We start from the raw sequence: 18,330 nt of genomic DNA, 5'->3' as shown, positions 1-18,330 counted from the left end.
GTGCTGAGTTCAGTCTCAGTTGTTTGTCTGGCAGGCTCTGCTGTTGGGCTGGTCTGTGACCGGCAGGCTCTGCTGTTGGGCTGGTCTGTGACCGGCAGGCTCTGCTGTTGGGCTGGTCTGTGAACGGCAGGTTCTCCAGTTGGGCTGGTCTGTGACCGGCAGGCTCTGCTGTTGGGCTGGTCTGTGACCGGCAGGCTCTGCTGTTGGGCTGGTCTGTGACCGGCAGGCTCTGCTGTTGGGCTGGTCTGTGACCGGCAGGCTCTGCTGTTGGGCTGGTCTGTGACCGGCAGGCTCTGCTGTTGGGCTGGTCTGTGACCGGCAGGTTCTCCAGTTGGGCTGGTCTGTGAACGGCAGGTTCTCCAGTTGGGCTGGTCTGTGAACGGCAGGTTCTCCAGTTGGGCTGGTCTGTGACCGGCTGGCTCTCCAATTGGGCTGGTCTGTGACTCACTGCCACCTTCTCACTATAAGGGACTTTATTTCCAGGGGACAAATGAGATGGATGTGGTTTTCTGTCCAAAGAGAGAGATGAATAAATATACTGTACATAATAAACATAGCATGACAATAAATGGGTAATCAGACATGATAGCACAAGAGCAATAATAATAATCTCAGCTAGTAAAGGACTGTCTAACGCATAACAGGGCCAGGCTTATGACCCCCCTGGTCTCTCTGACACCGTCAGGGGATGGGTGTCCTAGACCGCACTGTGATGTCATCACTCCCCGTACGCTGGGGACGGGAAGTCTGGGACACTCCCATTGGGCACCGCCCATCAGGCATGCTCAGCTGTTCTTCAGGCCCACTGCTGACACACACACACACACCCACCACAGCTGTTCCCCGTCGGGGAGGCCTCTCTAGGCCTCTAGGTATCCATGGTGACCACCCAATCAAGGCTGAGGTGTGGAGAGGAGGTCCTAACTTAGGTCTTCACGTAGAATGACACAGTAAAGTGATTCACTACTGTATGGTCACATGCCAGTTATGTACATGTGTGTAAAATCTCAAGGCTTAGCAACTAGACCAGTGGGGTGGATGTCAACTTTTAAGGTTTTGGAAGCCTTCCTAAACCCTTTATAAGGCCAATATAGATGCTTCAGAAAATGTAACCTGTCTGGCAAACAGGACTAGACTGTTACAACCTACAAACTGTGACTAACTTGGACAGTTGTCTTATTATAGGCTTCTGCTATCCCACTAACTTCATCTCTCTCTCTCTCTCTCTCTCTCTCTCTCTCTCTCTCTCTCTCTCTCTCTCTCTCTCTCTCTCTCTCTCTCTCTCTCTCTCTCTCTCTCTCTCTCTCTCTCTCTCTCTCTCTCTCTCTCTCTCTCTCTCTCTCTCTCTCTCTCTCTGCCCCATACAGGTCTATTGGAGGATGAGCGTTTGGCCAGCGCTCATCAGGCCGAAGCGTTCGCACGACAGGTCCACAACCTGCAAGGTACTGTCTGCAGCCTCATAGGCCCTCTGACTAAATGTGCGTTTCATTAATGTACATTTCTACTAGGGACGGACTGGGACCAGAAATCTTCCCGGGCTTTTTTAACACACTTGCCCATTTTTCTCCTCGAGGCCCCCACACTGGCCCATTTCCTAGTGGCCACCAATATTAGCTAAATAATTATCATTTTGTGCAAAAATGGACCAGCCCATCTGGCATTTGCCTTAACTGCCCTATGGCCAGTCCGCCCCTGATTTCTACACCAGGGTTATTTCCATAATACTGAAATACTGAAGCATCCTGTACTGTAGCATGTACCACAGCTACCCCAGGCACAATTTCATGTAAGGCGAACTTTGACACGGAGACTGCCAGTAGGAAACTATTCATGAAATGTCAATTCATCAATGTCCAATCAGCATATGGAATTCCATTGTCCCACCTGCTCTCTAATACATTTGAGAGGCCACCAGGACGGAAAGGCTGAGCAGACAGAAAGGCTGTGTTGCATAAGTGTGGGGTGATGTAATTGACTATAACGTGTTAAACGTGTGCGTCATCATTTGTCTAATGGGGATCTCAGTCTGCATATTACCATTAGTTACATCAGCTACTCCTACAAATTCCACTGAACTTTTCTCACAGGCACACCCATACGCACACACACACACACACACACACACACACACACACACACACACACACACACACACACACACACACACACACACACACACACACACACACACACACACACACACACACACACACACACACACACACACACACACACACACACAGACAGTTCTCATATCTCCCTACTCATCACTATACCAACTCCTTAAAGCCCTGAACTAGCACACCTGATCCAACAAGTCAAGGGTTTGATGATTAGTTGACAAGTTGAATCAGGTGAGGGTTTGATGATTAGTTGACAAGTTGAATCATATTTTGATTAGTTCTTGTCAGGTGAGGGTTTGTATTCTGGTTTGATTTGACATTCGTGAGGTTTGATGATTAGTTGACAAGTTGAATCAGGTGAGGGTTTGATGATTAGTTGACAAGTTGAATCAGGTGAGGGTTTGATGATTAGTTGACAAGTTGAATCAGGTGAGGGTTTGATGATTAGTTGACAAGTTGAATCAGGTGAGGGTTTGATGATTAGTTGACAAGTTGAATCAGGTGAGGGTTTGATGATTAGTTGACAAGTTGAATCAGGTGAGGGTTTGATGATTAGTTGACAAGTTGAATCAGGTGAGGGTTTGATGATTAGTTGACAAGTTGAATCAAATCAAATAAAACGTTATTTGTCACATGCACCAAATAAAACAGGTGTAGACCTTACCGTGAAATGCTTACTTACAAGCCCTTAACCAACAATGCAGTTCAAGAAATTGAGTTAAGAAAATGTTGTCTAAATAAAATAAAGTAAAAAATAAAATAAAAAGTAACACAATAAAATAACAATAATGAGGCTATATACAGGGGGTACCGGTACCGAGTCAGGTTAGTGGAGGTAATTTGTACATATAGGTAAGTGTAAAGTGACTATGCATAGATAATAATCAGCGTGTAGCAGCAGTGTCAATGTAAATAGTCCGGGTGGCCATTTGAATAATTGTTCAGCAGTCTTATGGCTTAGGGGTAGAAGCTGTTAAGGCGCCTTTTGGACCTAGACTTGGCGCTCCGGTACTGCTTGTCGTGCGGTAGCAGAGAGAACAGTCTATGACTTGGATGACTAGAGTCTCTGACCTCCTCCCTATAGGCTGTCTCATCGTTGTCGGTGATCAGGCCTACCACTGTTGTGTCGTCAGCAAAACTTAATGATGGTGTTGGAGTCGTGCTTGGCCACACAGTCGTGGGAGAACAGGGAGTACAGGAGGGGACTGAGCATGCACTCCTGAGGGGCCCCCGTGTTGAGGATCAGCGTGGCAGATGTGTTGTTGCCTACCCTGTAGCTCAATTGGTAGAGCATGGTGCTTGTAACGCCAGGGTAGTGTGTTCGATCCCCGGGACCACCCATACGTAAAAATGTATGCACACATGACTGTAAGTCACTTTGGATAAAAGCATCTGCTAAATGGCATATTATTATTTATAACACCTGGGGGCGGCCCGTCAGGAAGTCCAGGATCCAGTTGCAGAGGGAGGTGTTTAGTCCCAGGGTCCTTAGCTTATTGATGAGCTTTATGGGCACTATGGTGTTGAACGCTGAGCTGTAGTCAATGAACAGCATTCTCACATAGGTGTTCCTTTTGTCCAGGTGGGAAAGGGCATTGTGGAGTGCGATTGAGATTGCGTCATCTGTGGATCTGTTGGGGCGGTGTGCGAATTGGAGTGGTTCTAGGGTTTCTCCAGTGCTACGGGGCGGTAGTCATTTAGGCAGGTTACCTTCGCTTTCTTGGGCACAGGGACTATGGTGGTCTGCTTGAAACAAGTAGGTATTACAGACTGGATCAGGGAGCGGTTGAAAATGTCAGTGAAGACACTTGCCAGTTGGTCCGCGCATGCTCTGAGTACACTTCCTGGTAATCCGTCTGGCCCCACAGCCTTGTGAATGTTGACCTGTCTTGCTCACATCAGCTACGGAGAATGTGATCTCACAGTCGTCTGGAACAGCTGGTGCTCTCATGCATGCTTCAGTGTTACTTGCCTCGAAGCAAGCATAAAAAGCATTTAGCTTGTCTGGTAGGCTGTGTCACTGGGCAGCTCACGGCCGGGTTTCCCTTTGTAGTCCGTAATAGTTTGCAAGCCCTGCCACATCCGACGAGCGTCAGAGCCGGTGTAGTATGATTCAATCTTAGTCCTGTATTGACGCTTTGCCTGTTTGAATGTTCATTTGAGGGCATAGTGGGATTTCTTATAAGCGTCCGGATTAGTGTCCCGCTCCTTGAAAGTGGCAACTATAGCCTTTGGCTCAGTGCAGATGTTGCCTGTAATCAATGGCTTCTGGTTGGGATATGTACGTACGGTCACTGTGGGGACGACGTCGTCAATGCACTTATTGATGAAGCCGGTGACTGAGGTGGTAAACTCCTCAATGTCATTGGATGAATCCCGGAACATATTCCAGTCTGTGGTAGCAAAACAGTCCTGTAGTGTAGCATCCGCGTCATCTGACCACTTCCGTATTGAGCGAGTCACTGGTGCTTCCTGCTTTAGTTTTTGCTTGTAAGCAGGAATCAGGAGGATAGAATTATGGTCAGATTTGCCAAATGGAGGGCGAGGGAGAGCTTTGTATGCGTCTCTGTGTGTGGAGTAAAGGTGGTCTAGAGTTTTTTTTCCCTCTGGTTGCACATGTGACATGCTGGTAGAAATTAGGTAGAATGGATTTACAGTGGGGAAAAAAGTATTTAGTCAGCCACCAATTGTGCAAGTTCTCCCACTTAAAAAGATGAGAGAGGCCTGTAATTTTCATCATAGGTACACGTCAACTATGACAGACAAATTGAGATTTTTTTCTCCAGAAAATCACATTGTAGGATTTTTAATGAATTTATTTGCAAATTATGGTGGAAAATAAGTATTTGGTCACCTACAAACGAGCAAGATTTCTGGCTCTCACAGACCTGTAACTTCTTCTTTAAGAGGCTCCTCTGTCCTCCACTCGTTACCTGTATTAATGGCACCTGTTTGAACGTGTTATCAGTATAAAAGACACCTGTCCACAACCTCAAACAGTCACACTCCAAACTCCACTATGGCCAAGACCAAAGAGCTGTCAAAGGACACCAGAAACAAAATTGTAGACCTGCACCAGGCTGGGAAGACTGAATCTGCAATAGGTAAGCAGCTTGGATTGAAGAAATCAACTGTGGGAGCAATTATTAGGAAATGGAAGACATACAAGTCCATTGATAATCTCCCTCGATCTGGGGCTCCACGCAAGATCTCACCCCGTGGGGTCAAAATGATCACAAGAACGGTGAGCAAAAATCCCAGAACCACACGGGGGACCTAGTGAATGACCTGCAGAGAGCTGGGACCAAAGTAACAAAGCCTACCATCAGTAACACACTACGCCGCCAGGGACTCAAATCCTGCAGTGCCAGACGTGTCCCCCTGCTTAAGCCAGTACATGTCCAGGCCCGTCTGAAGTTTGCTAGAGTGCATTTGCATGATCCAGAAGAGGATTGGAAGAATGTCATATGGTCAGATAAAACCAAAATAGAACTTTTTGGTAAAAACTCAACTCGTCGTGTTTGGAGGACAAAGAATGCTGAGTTGCATCCAAAGAACACCATACCTACTGTGAAGCATGGGGGTGGAAACATCATGCTTTGGGGCTGTTTTTCTGCAAAGGGACCAGGACGACTGATCCGTGTGATGGAAAGAATGAATGGGGCCATGTATCGTGAGATTTTGAGTGAAAACCTCCTTCCATCAGCAAGGGCATTGAAGATGAAACGTGGCTGGGTCTTTCAGCATGACAATGATCCCAAACACACCGCCCGGGCAACGAAGGAGTGGCTTCGTGAGAAGCATTTCAAGGTCCTGGAGTGGCCTAGCCAGTCTCCAGATCCCAACCCCATAGAACATCTTTGGAGGGAGTTGAAAGTCTGTGTTGCCCAGCGACAGCCCCAAAACATCACTGCTCTAGAGGAGATATGCATGGAGGAATGGGCCAAAATACCAGCAACAGTGTGTGAAAACCTTGTGAAGACTTACAGAAAACGTTTGACCTGTGTCATTGCCAACAAAGGGTATATAACAAAGTATTGAGAAACTTTTGTTATTGACCAAATAATAATTTTCCACCATAATTTGCTAATAAATTCATAAAAAATCCTACAATGTGATTTTCTGGATTATTTTTCCTCATTTTGTCTGTCATAGTTGACGGGTACCTTTGATGAAAATTACAGGCCTCTCTCATCTTTTTAAGTGGGAGAACTTTCACAATTGGTGGCTGACTAAATACTTTTTTTCCCCACTGTATTTGGTCAAGAACAAAAGTTTCTCAATACTTTGTTATATACCCTTTGTTGGCAATGACACAGGTCAAACGTTTTCTGTAAGTCTTCACAAGGTTTTCACACACTGTTGCTGGTATTTTGGCCCATTCCTCCATGCAGATCTCCTCTAGAGCAGTGATGTTTTGGGGCTGTCGCTGGGCAACACGGACTTTCAACCCCCTCCAAAGATTTTCTATGGGGTTGAGATCTGGAGACTGGCTAGGCCACTCCAGGACCTTGAAATGCTTCTTACGAAGCCACTCCTTCGTTGCCCGGGCGGTGTGTTTGGGATCATTGTCATGCTGAAAGACCCAGCCACGTTTCATCTTCAATGCCCTTGCTGACGGAAGAAGGTTTTCACTCAAAATCTCACGATACATGGCCCCATTCATTCTTTCCTTTACACGGATCAGTCGTCCTGGTCCCTTTGCAGAAAAACAGCCCCAAAGCATGATGTTTCCACCCCCATGCTTCACAGTAGGTATGGTGTTCTTTGGATGCAACTCAGCATTCTTTGTCCTCCAAACACGACGAGTTGAGTTTTTACCAAAAAGTTCTATTTTGGTTTTATCTGACCATATGACATTCTTCCAATCCTCTTCTGGATCATGCAAATGCACTCTAGCAAACTTCAGACGGGCCTGGACATGTACTGGCTTAAGCAGGGGGACACGTCTGGCACTGCAGGATTTGAGTCCCTGGCGGCGTAGTGTGTTACTGATGGTAGGCTTTGTTACTTTGGTCCCAGCTCTCTGCAGGTCATTCACTAGGTCCCCCGTGTGGTTCTGGGATTTTTGCTCACCGTTCTTGTGATCATTTTGACCCCACGGGGTGAGATCTTGCGTGGAGCCCCAGATCGAGGGAGATTATCAATGGACTTGTATGTCTTCCATTTCCTAATAATTGCTCCCACAGTTGATTTCTTCAATCCAAGCTGCTTACCTATTGCAGATTCAGTCTTCCCAGCCTGGTGCAGGTCTACAATTTTGTTTCTGGTGTCCTTTGACAGCTCTTTGGTCTTGGCCATAGTGGAGTTTGGAGTGTGACTGTTTGAGGTTGTGGACAGGTGTCTTTTATACTGATAACAAGTTCAAACAGGTGCCATTAATACAGGTAACGAGTGGAGGACAGAGGAGCCTCTTAAAGAAGAAGTTACAGGTCTGTGAGAGCCAGAAATCTTGCTTGTTTGTAGGTGACCAAATACTTATTTTCCACCATAATTTGCAAATAAATTCATAAAAAATCCTACAATGTGATTTTCTGGGGAAAAAAATCTCAATTTGTCTGTCATAGTTGACGTGTACCTATGATGAAAATTACAGGCCTCTGTCATCTTTTTAAGTGGGAGAACTTGCACAATTGGTGGCTGACTAAATACTTTTTTTCCCCACTGTAAGTTTGCCTGCATTAAAGTCCCCGGCCACTAGGAGCGCCGCTTCTGGATGAGCATTTTCTTGTTTGCTTATGGCCTTATACAGCTCTTTGAGTGCAGTCTTAGTGCCAGCATCGGTTTGTGGTGGTAAATAGACGCCTACGAAAAATATAGATGAAAACTCTCTTGGTAGATTGTGTGGTCTACAGCTTATCATGAGGTACTCCACCTCAGGCGATTAGAACCTTGAGACTTCCTTAATATTAGACATTGCGCACCAGCTGTTATTGACAAATAGACACACACCCCACCCCTCGTCTTACCAAATCGTAGCTATTCTGTCCTGCCGATGCACGGAAAACCCAGCCAACTGTATATTATCTGTGTCGTCGTTCAACCATGACTCAGTGAAACATAAGATATTACAGTTTTGTGAATGTCCCATTGGTAGGATAGTCTCGAACAGAGATCATCCAGTTTATTCTCCAGTGATTGTACGTTGGCCAATAGAACGGATGGTAAAGGCAGGTTACCCACTCGCCGACTAATTCTCACAAGGCACCTCGATCGCCGTCCCCTGTATCTCCGACTTTTCTTCACGAGAATGACGGGGATTTGGGCTGGTCACAGAGAAGCAGTATATCCTTTGCGTCGGACTCATTCAATAAAAAATCTTTATCCAGTTTGAGGTGAGTAATCGCTGTTCTGATATCCAGAAGCTCTTTTCGGTCATAAGAGACGGTAGCAGAAACATTTTGTGCAAAATAAGTTACAAACAATGTGAAAAAACACACAAAATAGCACAGTTGGTTAGGAGCCCGTAAAACTGCAGCCATCCCCTCCAGCACCATTAGAATCAGGTGTGGGTTTGATGATTATTTGAATCAGGTGTGACGTTCTGGCTCCGGGACTCTTAGTAGTGAGCCAGGGTTGTCATTTTCATTTGGGTGTAGTTCAATGTGGGATCTAGTTGTTTCATTTCTATGTTTGGTTTTGATGTTGATTTAGTCATATGACTCCCAATCGGAGGTAAAGAGTGTCAGCTGTCGGCTTGTTATCTCTGATTGGGAGCCATATTTATACTGTGTGGTTTCACCTTGGTTTTGTGGGTTTTTGTTTCCTTGTTGCTGTTAGTCATTATCAGTATTGAACTTCACTTTCGTCATATTTGGTTTGTTGTTTTGATCGTGGTTTCTTTATAATAAAGTCTACGATGTTCGCTCAACACGCTGCGTATTGGTCCGTTTCCTCAGACGATCGTGACAGAAAAACCCACCATAAAAGGACCAAGCAGCGTGTCCAGGAGCAAAGAGACTGGACATGGGAGGAGGCGCCTGGTAAGGAGATCGAGAGGCTGGCGATGGCCCAGGTGGGCAAATCGTGGTCCTGGGAGGACATGCTCGGGGGCAAGGGACCTTGGGGGAAGATCAAGGCCCTGGCGAGAGAGGAGCAACGGCGTCAGCAGGGTCATCGTTGGAAGGACGAGAGGCAACCCCAAAAGTTTTTTGGGGGGCACATGGCTTTGGCGGCTGGGCAGCAGGAGGCTGCCACAGGGAGACGTGGAGAGAAGGCTATCGGATTACGGGAGCCATTGGCGAGTAGAGGAAGGGAAGTTGTTGCGGCACGGCGTGAGAGACTGATGTGTGTTACCAGTCCGGTCCGGCCCGTTCCTGATCCCCAGTTAAAGCCAGTGGTGTGTGTTCCCAGTACGGACCGGCCTGTTCCTACTCCACGCATCAAGCCCACGGTGTGCGTCGCCAGTCCAGCCCGGCCTGTTCCTGCTCCACGCACAGAACCTACAGTGTGCGTCGCCAGCCCAGCCCGGCCTGTTCCTGCTCCACGCACAGAACCTACGGTGTGCGTGGCCAGCCCAGCCCGGCCCGTTCCTGCCCCACGCACAGAACCTACGGTGTGCGTCGCCAGCCCAGCCCGGCCTGTTCCTGCTCCACGCACAGAACCTACGGTGTGCGTCGCCAGCCCAGCCCGGCCTGTTCCTGCTCCACGCACAGAACCTAAGGTGTGCGTCGCCAGCCCAGCCCGGCCTGTTCCTGCTCCACGCACTAGGCCTTATGTGCGTCCCCAGGGCCAAGCATGCCCTGTTGCTGCTTCCCGCACTAGCCCTGAGATGCGTGTCCTCAGCCCGGTACCTCCAGTTCCGGCACCACGCATCAGGCCTACGGTGCGTCCCCAGGGCCAAGCATGCCCTGTTGCTTCTCCCCGCACTAGCCCTGAGATGCGTGTCCTCAGCCCGGTACCTCCAGTTCCGGCACCACGCATCAGGCCTACGGTGCGTCCCCAGGGCCAAGCATGCCCTGTTGCTTCTCCCCGCACTAGCCCTGAGATGCGTGTCCTCAGCCCCGGTACCTCCAGTTCCGGCACCACGCACCAGGCCTACGGTGCGCCTCAGACGGCCAGAGTCTGCCGTCTGCCCAACGGGCCTGAACTGTCCGTCTGCCCAACGCCCGTCTGAACTGCCCGTCTGCCCAACGGCGCCTGAACTGTCCGTCTGCCCAACGCCGTCTGAACTGCCCGTCTGCCCAACGGCGCCTGAACTGCCCGTCTGCCCAACGCCCGTCTGAACTGTCCGTCTGCCCAACGCCGTCTGAACTGCCCGTCTGTACTGAGCCTGCAAAGCCGCCCGTCTGCCATGAGCCTTCAGAGCCGTCCGCCAGACCGGGAGCCGCTAGAGCTCTCCGCCAGACAGGATCAGCCAGAGCCTTCCGCCAGACAGGATCAGCCAGAGCCTTCCGCCAGACAGGATCAGCCAGAGCCTTCCGCCAGACAGGATCAGCCAGAGCCTTCCGCCAGACAGGATCAGCCAGAGCCTTCCGCCAGACAGGAGCAGCCAGAGCCTTCCGTCAGACCGGATCAGCCAGAGCCTTCCGCCAGCCAGGAGCAGCCAGAGCCTTCCGCCCAGACGGGATCAGCCAGAGCCTTCCGCCAGCCATGAGCAGCCAGATCCGTCAGCCAGCCATGAGCAGCCAGATCCGTCAGCCAGCCACGAGCAGCCAGATCCGTCAGCCAGCCATGAGCCGTCCAGCCAGGATCCGCCAGAGCCGTCCAGCCAGGATCCGCCAGAGCCGTCCAGCCAGGATCCGCCAGAGCCAGCCAGCCAGGATCCGCCATTTAGTCAGGTGCTGCCCCTTAGTCCAGTGCTGCCCCTTAGTCCAGTGCTGCCCCTTAGTCCGGTGCCGCCCCTTAATCCAGGTGGGTTTAAGTGGAGGGTGGTCATTGGGAGGAGGTTAAGAAAGCGGGTAGTAACTATAGTGGGGTGGTGGTCAAGCCCGGAGCCGGAACCGCCTCCGGGGAGCAACACCCACCCAGCCCTCCCCTATTGTGGGGTTGTGAGGCGCGGTCGCAGTCCGCGCCTTTAGGGGGGGGTACTGTGACGTTCTGGCTCCGGGACTCTTAGTAGTGAGCCAGGGTTGTCATTTTCATTTGGGTGTAGTTCAATGTGGGATCTAGTTGTTTCATTTCTATGTTTGGTTTTGATGTTGATTTAGTCATATGACTCCCAATCGGAGGTAACGAGTGTCAGCTGTCGGCTCGTTATCTCTGATTGGGAGCCATATTTATACTGTGTGGTTTCACCTTGGTTTTGTGGGTTTTTGTTTCCTTGTTGCTGTTAGTCATTATCAGTATTGAACTTCACTTTCGTCATATTTGGTTTGTTGTTTTGATCGTGGTTTCTTTATAATAAAGTCTACGATGTTCGCTCAACACGCTGCGTATTGGTCCGTTTCCTCAGACGATCGTGACATCAGGTGTGGGTTTGATGATTATTTGAATCAGGTGTGGGTTTGATGATTAGTTGAATCAGGTGTGGGTTTGATGATTATTTGAATCAGGTGTGGGTTTGATGATTATTTGAAACAGGTGTGGGTTTGATGATTATTTGAATCAGGTGTGGGTTTGATGATTATTTGAATCAGGTGTGGGTTTGATGATTATTTGAATCAGGTGTGGGTTTGATGATTAGTTGAATCAGGTGTGGGTTTGATGATTAGTTGATTAGTTGAATCATGTTTGGGTTTGATGATTTGTTGATAAGTTGAATCAGGTGTGCTAGATCTGAAATAGATCAAACGGAACAGCTGAGGTACCCGAAGGAGAGTTTTGAGAAACACTGTCGTAAGAATAGCCATCTAAACCCCTGTGCCTGTTTGTTTGTTTGTATGTCCTCCCCTGTAGCCAAGCTGCGTTCGGTACAGGAGGAGATTGACTCTCTGGAGGAGGAGAAGGAGAGCGAGCTGACTGAGGCCCACGAGGAGCTACGCCTGGCCCAGGAGGAGGTGCTGCTTTACTTTACTTTACTTGTAATAATTCACATTAAGGTTACTTTACTTTAAGCTATTTTACTTTACTTAAGGTTACTTTACTTTAAGCTATTCTACTTTACTTTAGGATACTTTACTTTACGTTACTAGTTCCAGAAGTATGGTATGTGTTCTCTGCGAGCTCTGGGGATGGTGAGTTTGTGACTGTTCCTTGCTTGTGTTGAAGGTGCTGCGGCTGAGATTTATTGATTTATTATTTAATTCATTACAGGTGCTGCTGCTGAGATTTATTGATTTATTAATTCATTAATTACAGGTGCTGCTGCTGCAGCAGACGGCGGAGGAGGCTGCGGCTGAGAGGGAGAACGACATCGCCTCCCTACAGGAGGAGCTTTGTCGCCACCAGGCCGAGCTGGGGAGGCTCAACGAGGAGGCGCAGGAGTACGAGCTGGAAATCACCACGCTCCGTGCCGAGATCAGCATGAAGAGTCAGAGGAGAGAGGAGGAGAGGAGAGGAGGTGAGAGAGCTTGAGGGGAGGCGGTGGGGAGAGCAGGGGGAGGAGAGGACAGGAGAGAGAGTGGAGAGGAGATGAAGTGAGAGAAAGGGGAGGAGGAGGGAGAGGAGGTGAGAGGGGAAGAGAGGAGAGGAAGTGAGAGAAAGGGGGAGGAGGAGAGGAGAGGAGTGAGGTGAGGTGGGTGTAGGAAAGGGGTGAGGGGGAGGAGGAGGGAGAGGAGGGTGAGGTGGAGGGGAGGGGAGGGGAGGGAGGGAGGAGGAGGAGAGGACAGGAGCGGAGGTGAGGGGAGGAGAGGAGGGGGAGGAGAGGACAGGAGAGGAGAGGAGGTGAGAGGGGAGGAGGAGGGAGAGGACAGGAGAGGAGGTGAGAGAAAGTGGAGGAGGAGAGGAGGTGAGAGAGAGGGGAGGAGGTGGGGAGAGGAGGGAGAGGACAGGACAGGAGAAGGAGAGGAGGGGAGGGAAGGAGGTGGGGAGAGGACAGGAGAGAGAGAGAGGAGGGAGGAGAGGAGATAGACAGATGTAGGAGCTGGAGATTACCACGCTGCAAGTCGAAATTACCACGCTTGCTGATCTCATGTCCACCAGCCAGGTCAAAGCAACATCAGCAAACAGCTTCTGTAAACCCTTCCTTCCCTGAGTCACACCCTAACCCTCTCCACAAGAGCAGAGCAGTAATGTCATGTATTGGGAGAGAGTCCCTGATGTCACGATGCCTCCCCGCTGCCTTGCCTCATTCCCTGACTAACTCAGTGTGACATCACCCTCCTGGTATCCCAAACACACACCCCTCTCCACCCATCACCACCCTTGCAGCTCACTATGAGAGAGCAAGCAGTGGGGTGTAAAACACTTTTGTAATGCTGCAGCCTTTTCCTCAACTCCTTTTATTAAACCCCAGCCCTGATTTATGTGTTTGACTGTGAGATGCTAACCATCAGGGGCGGACTGGGACCAGAAATCGGCCCTGGCATTTCTAACACACTGGCCCATTATTTTCCTTGAAGCCCCCACACCGGCTCATTTTTCTTTTACTTGAGTACCCCATTATTAGCCAGATAATGATCAGTTTGCGTACACAACAAGTTACACAGGCCCACTGGGCAAAAAAATGACCAGCCATCTGGCATTTTCCTGAAATGCCAGATGGCCAGTCCGCCTCTGCTAACTATGATGCAACTAGCAATAACACAACCAGTACCTGGTGCATAGGTTTCATAATGTTATCAGTATAGATGCCTGGACAGCACAGTCTAGGTGTGGCAGGGTCGGTAGGGTTCGGGCAGTGGTGGAAAAAGTACCTAATTGTCATACTTGAGTAAAAGTAAAGATACCTTGATAGAAAAAGACTCAAGTAAAAGTGAAAGTCATCCAGTAAAATACTACTTGAGTAAAAGTCTAAAAGGATTTGGTTTTAAACATACTTAAGTATCAAAAGTAAATGTAATTGCTAAAATATACTTAAGTATCGAAAGTAAAAGTGTAAATCATGTAAAATTCCTTATATTAAGCAAACCAGATGGCACCATTATTCTTTTTTTGATAGACAGGGGCACACTCCAACACTCAGACATCATTTACAAACAAAGCGTTTGTGTTTAGTGAGTCCGTCAGATCAGAGGCATTAGGGATGACCAGGGATGTTCTCTTGAGAAGTGTGTGAATTAGACCCTTTTCCTGTCCTGCTAAGCATTCGAAATGTAACGAGTACTTTTGGGTGTCAGGAAAATGTATGAAGTAAAAAGTACATTATTTTCTTTAGGAATGTAGTGAAGTAAAAAATAGTATAAATAGTAAAGTCAAGTACAGATACCCCCAAAACTACTTAAGTAGTACTTTAAAGTATTTTTACTTAATTACTTTACACCACTGGGTTTGGGTCACAGGTTTATGGGCGTCACATTCCAGTCTGACGTTAGGTCTTTGTCTTTCTGTGTCTCTCATTGATGTCTATTTACAAGGTGCATGGACATGTACAATAGGCTGAATGGTTTGAGGATGATGGGAACATAAGTACAGACTCAGAGTTGATACTTTAGGTTAACCTGCGAAGTGTTTACCTGTGGCTGAACCTGTGGAGGATGTGTTGCTAGTACCTCCCCATTTCACTCTGTTTCAGACCATTTTCTCCTGGGTCGTACCTAATGAACACGACCCTGGTGTATGATGGTCCTGTGCTGTCCTGACTCCTGCACCTGTCCTGTGGTGTATGATGGTCCTGTGCTGTCCTGACTCCTGTACCTGTCCTGTGTGTTCAGGGGATATAGGAACACTGAAGCAGGAGTGTGTCACGTTGAGGGAGGAGTGTGAGACATTGAAGAATGACAACAGACGTATGACTGAGAGACTACAGCTGCTGCAGCTACAGAGGACAGGGTGAGAACATCTTCTTGTTCTTCTTGTTCCTGTTCTTCTTGTTCTTCTTGTTCTTCTTGTTCCTGTTCTTCTTGTTCTTCTTTTTCCTGTTCTTCTTGATCTTCTTGTTCTTCTTGCTCTTCTTCTTGATTTTCTTGTTCTTGTTCTTCTTATTCTTATTGTTGTTCCTATTTTTCTTGAACTTCTTGTTATTGTTCTTCTTGAATTTATTTTTCTTCATATTATTTTTTAACTTCTTGTTCTTGTTCTTGTTATTCGTCTTGTCTCCTTGTTCTTCATCTTCTTGTACTTCTTGATCTTCCTGATCTTGTTTTTCTTGTTCTTGTTCTTCTTTATCTTCTTGAACTTATTGTTCTTGTTATTTTTGTTCTTGATCTTCTTTTTTTCTTGTTCTTGTTGTTCTTGTTGTTCTTGTTGTTCTTGTTGTTCTTGTTGTTCTTGTTGTTATTGTTATTGATATTCTTCTTGTTATTCTTCTTCTTGTTCTTCTTGTTCCTTCTAGTTCTTCTTTATCTTCTTGATCTAGTTTTTCTTGTTCATGTTCTTGTTCTTCTTGTTGATCTTGTTGAGCTTCTTGTTTTTCTACTAAATGTTTTCTTCTTGTTCTTCTTGTTCTTATTCTTCTTGTTCTTCTTGTTCTTCTTGTTCTTCTTGTTCTTCTTGTTCTTCTTGTTCATTTCCATTCACTTTATGCATCTCTTTTGTCATTTTCTTGTCTCCTCTCTCTCCATCCCAGTTCCAACAGCCACCTGTCCCTGAATGAGGATGGGGAGGACGCTGGGATCGGAGTGGGCACAGAGATGGGAGGCATGGCTGAGAGCTACATGACCATGGCAGAGTGCCAGTCAACGGGCACAGGCACCAACTGCCGCCTGGTGGACGCGTCCATTCAGAAGAACATCTCATTCGACGGGAAGCCCATGACCCCAACCGGCTGGAATGGAGGATTCGGGGAGATCGTCTCACTGAGGGACCAGCTGAAACAAGCTGAGGAGAAGGCCTCACTGGTACAGAGACAGGTACGCTACATAAAATGAAGAAGATTAGGAGATACAGTGGTGGTACAGTAGTTATAGATGCCCACTGAATTTCTGTGCTTGGGCAAGAAATTATTAGGTGGTTTAAGAGGGGTTTAGGCGGGTCATGGTGGCACAGAAAAGTGGGACTCCCACTCCCAAATTTAGAACTTTATTGAGTGACTCACACACCACACATAGCACAGTAGCAAAATAAAACATCAGAGAAGCAGGTGGCCAATCACAGACTACACTGTCACACAAGTGGCTAATACTTGTTTTTAGGTACTGCAGTAATGGACGACAAAATACAGTGCACTGACCTGGCCTGTAATATGTCGGAATGAATTGCTGTTTACATAACCTCTGTTCTGAGGTGTTCCACAAGTGTTCTTTCCAGGGAGTGTTTACTTGCCACTGTCCTTCTGCTTTCTCTTTGAGGTCTAATCCAGGTTACTGTAAAGCTCTTCGTGACATCTGTGGATTTAAAAAGGGCTTTGTTAATAAATGTGATGGGTTGATCCAGGGGTGTCAAACTCATTTAAGCCTCGGGGGCCGCATTCGGTCGTCAATGAGGTCCGGAGAGTTGCACTGAAAATTGGATATATATTTCCTCGCCGTAAAAATTTGGAAAAATATGTCCTCTATCCATTGTTTTTTAAATTTTCGATGCTCCCTGACTGTCTAGCTTTCATATTTTTTATTTTATTTTTTGTACTCAAACCACCCATGGGCCGTATCTTTGTTCTACTCGGTCTTCCTCAGTGTGACAGTTTGAAGACCGAGCTGAGGGATCTACAGGTGCTGTATGACTGCAGCCAGAGGGAGAGGGCGGGGCTGGAGGAGGAGCTACTGCGCTGCAAGGCGGAGTTGGAGAGGCTGGCTGGAGGGGGGCAGGTGAGAGGTCACAATGGGGTTAGAGGTCAGGGGTCACCATATTGATAGGAGTTAATAATGGTATATGTTGCAAATCTATCACAAGGCATTATGGGCGTATGGTTCTGATTGGTTCTGACTGTTTTCTGACTTCAACATTTCTCTGCTTGAGTTTTTTTTTACTATTGTGTCTGCTGTATTTCTTCTTTTCATTTGCACAAAATTGAACGTTTTTGTAGAAAACACATCACACCTATTCTATGTCTGTTGATTCCATGTGTCATGTGTGTAGATACTGTAAAAAATATATATTTACATATATATTCATATATGTATTTATATACACAATTGACCACATATTATAATATGTTTGATATAAGCTGTCAGATCATGCTTGAGAGCTATGATCTCTGTCTGTCACTGCAAACTGCCTTCCACTTTGTCTGTGTAATGCCCTCCCTGTGGCATCACCAACTGTCCCTGTGCTTGGTGTCAAACTGTCTGCCTGTCCCTACTCTGTCTCAGTCTACAAATAATGTCCCTGTGCTTTGTACTGTATGTCCACATGCTTCACATGTGTCTAACGTGGACACGGGCAATGAATGAAGATAGAATTAGGAGATTTTCTCCAGGTCTTTCAACATCTTGTTTTGTGTCACTATTTTCCATTTTTCATTGTTGTTCATTTTGTCACCACAGACAATTTTAGCCACATATATGCACATAAATACTTACACACACTGTACTTACATCTATCTATCTATCTATCTATCTATCTATCTATCTATCTATCTATCTATCTATCTATCTATCTATCTATCTATCTATCTATCTATCTATCTATCTATCTATCTATCTATCTATCTATCTATCTATCTATCTATCTATCTATCTATCTATCTATCTATCTATCTATCTATCTATCTATCTATCTATCTCCGTGCCATGACTTCCCTCCCCCTTTATACCATAGCCATATCATGTTTAATTTTTGAATTACAGTTTTTCTCAGTCGCTTTGGTGCATTTTTCACATCATCCCTAACATGTGCAAAATAATAAGTGCATTTCTCAGAACAATTTGTACAAACTGCAATATACAATAGATATGTTTCTAAAGCTAGTCAGTCACTAAAAATCCTTAGTACATCTCTCAAAAGTAAATATTCATGCCAATGATCATGTCAGTGTCATCAGAATGATAAGTCATTGAGTCATTGTTCACGAACAAGGTTGTCAAAATGTTTAGGCATGTTGTCAATGGAACTGTGTACTTTGACAGTATTACCTGATGTAAACTTAGGCTACAGTTTGGATGACAGTTACTGTATTGAAAATGAACAAGGCTGCACTTCTATGGCATATATCAATTTCAACAGTACTATTTACATATTACTGTATGTGGGTTATTGATTGAAAGAGACTGGACAACCCAAGGGGCACAAAGGAAAAAAACTAAATTAGAAAGAAACACAGGAAACCACCCCTAAGGCACAACTTTGCCCA

At 46.8% G+C, this 18,330-nt stretch overlaps 1 protein-coding gene across 3 annotated transcripts in view; it reads left to right on the top strand.

Annotated features, from left to right (window-relative positions):
- Positions 1–18,330, top strand: part of LOC121531596 (coiled-coil domain-containing protein 136-like) — a 43,846-nt gene that overhangs the window by 17,772 nt on the left and 7,744 nt on the right. For all 3 annotated transcript variants that reach the window (XR_005994167.2, XM_041836884.2, XM_045227091.1), the window contains 6 exons: positions 1,368–1,442; positions 11,961–12,061; positions 12,363–12,564; positions 14,816–14,933; positions 15,670–15,952; positions 16,715–16,846. Coding sequence is in view for 2 of the 3 variants with exons in the window: in XM_041836884.2 (XP_041692818.2) it covers positions 1,368–1,442; positions 11,961–12,061; positions 12,363–12,564; positions 14,816–14,933; positions 15,670–15,952; positions 16,715–16,846 (911 nt within the window). In the remaining variant the exon portion in view is untranslated. The remainder of the gene's footprint in view (positions 1–1,367; positions 1,443–11,960; positions 12,062–12,362; positions 12,565–14,815; positions 14,934–15,669; positions 15,953–16,714; positions 16,847–18,330) is intronic.

The sequence above is a fragment of the Coregonus clupeaformis genome, chromosome 19, assembly GCF_020615455.1.
Source record: "Coregonus clupeaformis isolate EN_2021a chromosome 19, ASM2061545v1, whole genome shotgun sequence".
In the NCBI taxonomy this organism is placed as follows: domain Eukaryota; kingdom Metazoa; phylum Chordata; class Actinopteri; order Salmoniformes; family Salmonidae; genus Coregonus; species Coregonus clupeaformis.
Note: the sequence above shows the minus strand (reverse complement) of the source record. Positions and strands in the feature narration are given on the sequence as shown.